This window comes from Talpa occidentalis, unplaced genomic scaffold (genome assembly GCF_014898055.3).
Source record: "Talpa occidentalis isolate TD23 unplaced genomic scaffold, MPIMG_talOcc4v2.1 talOcc4.9, whole genome shotgun sequence".
Lineage (NCBI taxonomy): Eukaryota > Metazoa > Chordata > Mammalia > Eulipotyphla > Talpidae > Talpa > Talpa occidentalis.
This window is the reverse complement of record NW_023605305.1, coordinates 9,179,684-9,187,377: the sequence shown is the minus strand read 5'-3', so window position 1 is coordinate 9,187,377 and position 7,694 is coordinate 9,179,684. Positions and strand designations below refer to the sequence as shown.

Here is a 7,694-nt window from a genome sequence, read left to right as displayed (position 1 = left end):
AATTTCACTATAGTAGCAAAGTCAGTCATTTCTCAGTGACGGATTTCACGGGTCCCATCAGATCTCCCAAGGCTCCCTCAGCTGAGCGAGCTGCATGTCTAGGATCTAAAGGGCCCAAAGAACTCTCAGAGGCCAACTCAGCTCCAAAGGGGGGACTTGTTAGGAAGAACAGTCTGCCTCAAATTGCTGGCAACAGGGGAGCTCAGATGATAGAAGGAGTAATCGCCAAGCTGCCTTCAGAGACATTCCAGATTCTTCCCACGAACTTGCTACCACTTGCCCTCGGCCGTCCTGCAAGAGGTCACCGTCCCTGGTTCAGAGACAAGGAGACCGAGGCCCGTGGGTGAAGGGACCCGGCTGAGAGCCACACGGAAGGTCTTGGGTGGAGCTGGAGCGGGACGCAAGCCTGATGGATCCTCCCCCGCGGGCTGGTTGTCCCAAGAGGCTGCTACTCACTGATCACTGCTCCAGAACAGTCTCAGCCAGCATCTAGGGGAATAAAGGCACCCCAGGGAGCACCCCCAGACAGGGCGCTGGGTGAGGAGCCTTTATCCCATCTGTGCTCAGGAGGACCTCACCTCCCAGGAGAGGGGCCAGGACAGTGTGGAGTCTCCCTTTGAAACGAATGGGAAACTGAGGCCGAGAGGTGATGAGTTCACCTGGAACAGAATGGAGCTAGTCAGTGCTGGGGGTTATGGTTCCTCCAGATATCAGGTCCCCTTCCTCCTGGGAACCCCTCCCCAGCCAGTCTCTGCACACCTCCACCTTTGCACCGCCCTCTGCAAGGCCCTCCCCCTTTCTCGGCAGCACCCTTCACACCCTCACCCTCACCACCAGCACTGCCGCCTGCCCTTCCCCGAACCATGTGCTTCCTGGACACATGATGACCACGGCTTGCTCACCTCCATGGCACCCCACACAGTGCCTGCTGCACAACCGGAGCCCCAGGAGCGGGCAGAAGGAGCGACGATTCCTCCAGTGGGCGAGATCCAGGTGGTTCAGACCCGCCGACCCCTTAACCGTGTCCCCAGATTCACAGAAGCCTATGGAGCCAGGCCTCGGTCTGGCCTTGCCGGCTACCTCCCTCCCCTCCCCCGATCCTGGCGCTACTGCCTTTAAGTACACAAGGGCTGGCAGGTGGGTGGACAGACAGGTGGCAGGTGGGTGGGAAGATGGAGGAAGCACGAAGCTCTGGGTGGGAGTTTGGGTTTGGTTCCCCACCCCTCAAGCAGTGGGAGAAATCTCAGGATGGAAGGAGCCAGAAGAGGGGAGCCATGGCCCCAGGTGCCCCCTGCCAATCCCACCCCACAGCATGAGCTCTGCTCCCACCATCCTCCCTCAGACCCCGGACCTCAGCCCCTCCCACCTCGCTGTTGCCCATAGCAACTGCCTAAAACCCCGTTCTTCAAACAATACTCGGAGAAGCCGCTCCCAGAGCCCCTTCTTGAGCAGCAGCAGAGAACCTTCTGGCATGTCCATGCTGCCCAATAGGGTCTCACGCCCCCATGGTGCACGGGCCACGTAGGAACACGCCGATCAGACCGAGGCTTGAATTTGTCATTTCATTTGATTATAACGCGTTAAAGATGAAATAGCCACGTGGCCGATGCTGCCCACACCGATCAGCGCAGTTCTCGGGCCTGTCCTCCGGGTGCCAGGCTCAGGGCTTCCTGCCAAAGGCAGCGCTTCCTGGCGGCTGAGAAGCCCCCTCTGATGCTAGCTGCACCCTGCTGCATCTCAAAAACAAACACCGTCGACCCTGACGTTACTCCTGCCTTTTATTCCAGCATCTCCCAGAGCGCCAATATGTACAGACTTTATTTATACACATATAATATACATCATGTATACGTATTTATATATATTCACACGCCAGCCCGTGTGCCCTCGCACACGCACACGCCCACGCCCTCCCAGGAGAGCCCGGGCGGCCCTGAGCCTGCTGCCCCGGCGGCGGCCCTGGGCTTGCCAGGCATTCGTGAGGTTTCTGTTATTATTATTATTTTTTTGCTTTTGAAAAGAAGGCCATTTCCTTCCTCTCCCCAAACCCGAAACACTCCCCAGAACAGTCTGAGACATTTTTAAGGAAGAGGTTCTTCTCTGCATGGCCCACACGGTTCCTGGAGAATCCAGACCCATTTTGCACGGCCCCCAGGTAGGTCCCTGGAAGGCTATGCCCCCCGCTTTCCCTGGGGGACCCTGGACGGCCAGCAGGGTCCCCAGCGGGCTGAGAGTCAGGCACGGCTGAGCTGTGCGCCCTGGGCAAAGGCTATAGCGTCAAGGGCACCTGCCAGATAAGGAGGGCGCTGTCCGTCTCCCCGCAGGGCGCGGGCCGCCCACTGCCCCCGGGGGCGCTGCCGAAGTTGCGGTAGCCCTGCCCCCCGGAGATGATGGCCACGGAGCAGATCTCCTTGCGGTGGGCGTCTCGGGCGCAGGGCCGGCTGCGCACCCAGACGTCGGGGTCGTCGGCCATCTCGTAGATGGAGCCGTCCTCCTCGCTGTGCTCCAGCGCCGAGCCCTCGGCGGGCGCCGGCTCCCGCATGGACAGCAGCGGGCCGGGCAGGTGCGCGGTGGAGCGCAGGCGGTACTGCAGCAGGATGCCCTTCTTGCGGGTCAGCTCCCGGCCCCCGTGGCTGGCGGGCGCGGGCACGGGCTCGTGGGCCTGCCCGTCCAGCTTGTCCTCCTCGGCCCTCGGGCCCTCGGCCTCCTCCTGGTCGCTCCGCAGGATGTCGGGCGCCAAGATGCTGGAGGCCACAGCCAGGAAGGCCACGGGCCCGCAGTGACCGTTGAGTGAGACCATTCCTTTCCCTGCAGGATGGGGCAAGAAGAGCCGAAAGGCCCAGAGCTTTAGGGGAGATACCCACACGGCAACTTGGAGAAATTTCTGGGATTTTGGGTTTTGGGGTAACTGTCATCTATACTGGAAACTTCCCAGAAGCCCATGGTTTGGGGAGGGCCCTCCCACACTTCAGGTGTGGAGCAGAACAGGGGGAGGGGGAGTTCAGACAGACCCCCCACTTCCGCCCTGAGCCACCCTCATGTCTATGCCTCTGCCCAAGCTGCTGCTTCTGCCTGGAAAGTCTCTCCCTTCTACCTGATTCTATCACTCAGCCTGAGAATCCCCACACAAGCACCCCCACAGCACCCCCTTCTTGAATCACCTGATCGCCCCATCTCTGTGTCCTATAGTTGCTGGAACACCCGCCCTCAGAGCCCCTGCCTCAGCCGTAGGGTGCTCCCTACCCCACTCACTCCCCCAGCAGCAGGCCCCAGGTTGCTCTTCACTCTCAGGCAGAGGGGGGCCAGCGCTCCAGGTGCTTCCTGATCCACCCCTTTCTCTAGGTCCCATGCATGGTCAGGACAGACCTTCCAAAATACATTCACACACAGACCCCCAGCCCCAGAAGTCCTTAGCTAATTCTACCTCTGGAGTCGGGACGTTTTGAAGTTGCTGTGGGGAGGGAGGAAAAGGTCCTGCGGAGCCTCTGCCCCGATCAGATGCCTTGGTCCAGCCTTGAGCCACCCGGCCAAAGCGCACCACTGTGCCCATTTGCCAGATTAGAAAATTGAGACTCAAAAAGAAAATAGGGAACCATGAAGTTGGGGTGATTTCATTGCACTGTGCCACAGAACCTCCGTGATGACAGAGGGCGTTGGGGAATGGCTGTCACCCCCATATCAGAAGAGAATACAAATTTCTGGACGCAAGATTTGCCATCCCCCAGCCAACAGCCACCTGCAGCTGCCTCCCTGGCTCTGCTGGGACCAGCTCCCCTCACCTGTGATCTTGGGGATGCCTTCCAGCCGGGGCACAGGAAGCAGGACAATGACACCCTGGTCGGTGCCCACCCAGAGCAGACCCTGGCAGATCAGGAGGCTGGTGACGCACAGGTGCTTCTGGCCTGCAGAGAGAGAGGCCACCGTGAGCACAGCCACCTTCCCAGGTCAGGGGGGCACAGCCAGGGCTCCACCCAGGAGATGAGCAAGAGACTGGATAGGGAGGAAGGCAAGACGTGAGGCTGGGGAAAACGACCCCGGGGTGCCAGCCGGGCATTTCCCCAACCAACCTCAGTTTCCCCTGTAACATGGAGCTGCCTCGAGGATGCAATGAGTTAAGAGAGCACAGAGCTGGCCCTCGTGCTCTCGACAGGCTGTGGCTGGGTCATCCTGCACCAAGGCTAAGTCAAGGGTGGCCCATGCCAGGGACGCAACCAGCCTATGGGGAGCATGAGGTTGGGGGTGAAGCAGAGGTTGGTGCAGACGGGATGCAGGAAGAGGAAGACAGGGGAGGCAGGAAGGAGGGAAAGCTGGCAGCGTATCAAAGCCCCTGGGTTTCCAGCCTGGGCTTGGCATTCTGCCCACATGGACCCTTTCCTTGTGGAGGGCACAGCACACCCCACAGTCTGGGCCCCCGACAGTAAAATGACGCCAGGAACTAGTGTGTTTTTAATATCAATTCGTATTGGTTCTAGCTCAGCTTTCCTCTGGCTACTGTCTCTTCATGTCAGCACGAAGGGCGATGGCGCGAAGGTTAGAGGGTCTCTCTGCTCTTCACTGGGAGAAGGCACAGAATGGGCTGCTGGGCACAGGGGCCAACAGGACTCCGGGCCCAGAGCTGGGTTCAAGCCCTGACTCTGCCACTTCCTGCTTCGTGACCGGGGACCAGTCCCTAACCCTGTGCCACGGTTTCCTCTCTTGCAAGAGGGACAGCAACGGTGTCTCCAAGCCTTGGCCTGGGGATTAAATGAGCCAAAGGCTGTGACCACAGGAAGTTCTAGAGTGTGTGCTTCCCAAGAGCAGGCCTCTGTGTGGTTCCCCCATGCCACGTGCAGCCCTGGGGATGCCATGCCTCCAGGTTGGCACGGAAGTGATCTCCCCAGGAGTGGAGCAGCTGCAACAAAACCTGAGCTCTGCCTGCATCCCCGCTGTACCCGGGGGGCGGGCATTAATACCCCCACCTGGAAACCCGGCATAACGTCGTGCCTGGCACACAGCTCGGCCCTGCGAGGCTTAGGTCAGACTGGTACATGGGTGCTCTGGAAACCCCACAGCAGCATCTCTGAGAGTGTGGTTCCTGGACCAGCAGCCTCGGTGTCACCTGCGAACTTGCTAGAAATGCATTTGGGGGCTCACTTCTGAGGGTTGGCCCGGCTTGTCCAGTCTGACCAGTCCATGCCTGGAGGCGCGTGCCCCGGCACCTGGCATCCCAGGACTGCACATGGCACGCAGGAACCATACGGAGTCTGCTCTGGAAGAGCAAACATTCTAGAACTTCCTGTGGTCACAAAAATGTTCTCTCTGCCTGACTCTGCAGTTTGGTGGCCACCAGCCTGAGTGCTTGACAGGTGGCGAGTGGGACTGAGGGACTGGATTTTTCATTTCATTTCATTTCACTCCATCTCATAGTGGCTGTGGAGTTCCAGAGTGCAGCCCGGGAAGGGGAGCGAGGGAGCGAGAACACGCATGAGGAACATAAATACCAGGCAGAGGGCTCAAGTGGTGCAGAGTGGGCGTGTTTCAGGACTGTCGTGCCTCACTCTGCTTCCCGGAAGGACAGGGAGGCAGGTGTGACAATCGCGACGCGGGAGGCGAGGCGGAGGCAGCTGCACCAAGACGCCAGCGAGGGCCAGGAGACGTTTGTGCAAAAGCCCTGCACTGAGAATGAGCTGGGGGGCCGGTGGGGCAGGCTGCTGGGGCAGGTAGGAGATGACCTGAGAGGGGGTCAGGACAGAGGGTGCCACTCCTGTTCTGAGAATGATGAGAAGCTACTGGAAGGCCGGTTAAGGAGAGTGATGCAATCCAATTTTAGAGGAGGCTTTAGCTGCAGGGTGAGAGAGGGTGGGGTGCAGGGAGGGAACAAGGAGGCCAGCAAGGCAGAGAGGGTCCTGGCGGAGACTCAAAGGTGGCAGGGAGGTGATGAGAAGCTGACAGCGCTTGTGATTATTCTGAAGCAGAACGACAGACCCCTGGCAGACTGGAGCAGGAGGAGAGGGGTCAGGGCAGCTTTGAGGTTCCCTGCCAGGAGCCTGGAGGAGGGGGGAGGGGCAGGTGGAGGGAAGCCCGAGTCCCCCACGGGATGTGCTGTGGGAGATGCATCTGCATCACATCAGCTGGGGGTGGCATCTCTGAGCCTACAACGTGCTGCCAACTCAAAAAGTCACCTTCCTAGTGTCGATGCCATGTGGAAATGCAAACTCACTGGCAAAAGCTAGCCTGTCCCTGGACACCTGGGGCCATTTCACCAACAGTAGAGTCTGGGGGTCCACAGAGCTGAGACTCTCCCCCACACCTGCATCAACTCAAAGTGTGGTCCCCGAGCTACCAGGCCAGCGTCCGTCCTCCCAGGCCTCGGGCTGCACACCCCCTCCCACCCTCCGTGGCCGGGATCAAGGCCTGCACCCCTCGACATTCTCTGTGTGCAATTTGCTCTTTGCCCCCCAGATGTAAGCTCCCCGAGGGCAGCAGCATATCTGAGCCCCAAAGTGGACCCCCCAGCTCCTGGCCGACCATCCTGGTTCATGCAGTTGCTCAAGAAGCAGCTGCGTGAATGAACAAAGAAAAGTAAAACAGGGACATGGGTGTTGATTCATGCACTGGCTCTTCGGGTCTGGACAAGTCTCTTTCATCGATGAATGAGTTTTACAAACCTCTGGTGCTCAACTTTATGATGATTAGCAATCGGGCGTGAGTGTGCCTGTGTGCGTGCATGCGTGTGTGCGCACGCGTGATTATCTACACGGTGTGTGTATATATAACGTATTTACATGGTTGAGCACAGCTCCTAGCCCACAGTGTGCACAATCAATAAATGGAGGCTATTAGGATAAGGTTTGTGATTATTCAAAGGACCTAGATTCTAATGCCTTCAGACCAGCTCCATCAGCGCCGTAAACCCACAAAAAATAATCGGGCCAAGAAAGGGAACAGTGGCATTTCTCATCTAGCTCCCTCACCTCCTCGGCCGGGGCCCCTGGGGCCCGAGACCATCAGAGACCATTTCCTGGTGCCCCCGCATCCTCTCGGCCCCCGCTGGACAGCCCAGGCCCGACAGATGAAAGGCAGGCGAGCGAGAAACCGAGAGAGATGCCAGAATTGAGGAATGGCTTCATCTGCAGACCTCGTTCCGGGGCCCCACCCCCGCCTTCCACCTCGAGGAAAAGAGCAAGGCACTTCACAAACAGTCCAAAAGAAAAAAATTCTAATGGTGGATAAATATTTTATCACAGAGACTTAATGCAGCAGTGTTCAACTCACCCAGGCCATCTATCTGGAGATATACAACTTTAAAAAGCTCAGGCGCTCGGAGAACATTTTATTAATGACCTGTCTAGTTAAGAGGAGGAGGGAGTTTAGGTTCAAAAATGCATTAATACCAGTCGGGCCCTCGAGTGGAAGAAAGAGGTCACAGGAAGGAAGGGTGATAAATTTTTAACACGCCCTTAAAAAAAATCCACACTTAGAGGAAGAACAAATTTATTACTAATTATGCAATTATTTCGTTTGGTGGTGTGGGGGGAGAAAAAATACTTAAAAGCCTTTTAAAAATATCTCTAATAAAGGATGTAAGAATTCTGCTCTGTTGTTCTCTGCCAGGGCGCCACGTAGGGTGGCTGGAAGCCACCCCCCACCTGGGGTGGGCACGGCCCGGCTCCTCCCAGGCGTGGGGGGCCTCGAGCACACAGGGCCCCAGGCTC

At 58.1% G+C, this 7,694-nt stretch overlaps 1 protein-coding gene across 2 annotated transcripts in view; it reads right to left on the bottom strand.

Moving 5' to 3' along the window:
• Positions 1 to 1,720: 1,720 nt before the first annotated feature.
• The window catches only part of ARHGEF10L (Rho guanine nucleotide exchange factor 10 like), a 114,925-nt gene continuing 108,951 nt past the window's right edge, over positions 1,721 to 7,694 (bottom strand). For both annotated transcript variants that reach the window (XM_037500671.2, XM_037500673.2), the window contains 2 exons: positions 3,780 to 3,902; positions 1,721 to 2,808 (listed from right to left, as the gene is read on the bottom strand). In XM_037500671.2, the coding sequence (XP_037356568.1) occupies positions 2,270 to 2,808; positions 3,780 to 3,902 (662 nt within the window). In that variant the 3' untranslated portion in view covers positions 1,721 to 2,269. The remainder of the gene's footprint in view (positions 2,809 to 3,779; positions 3,903 to 7,694) is intronic.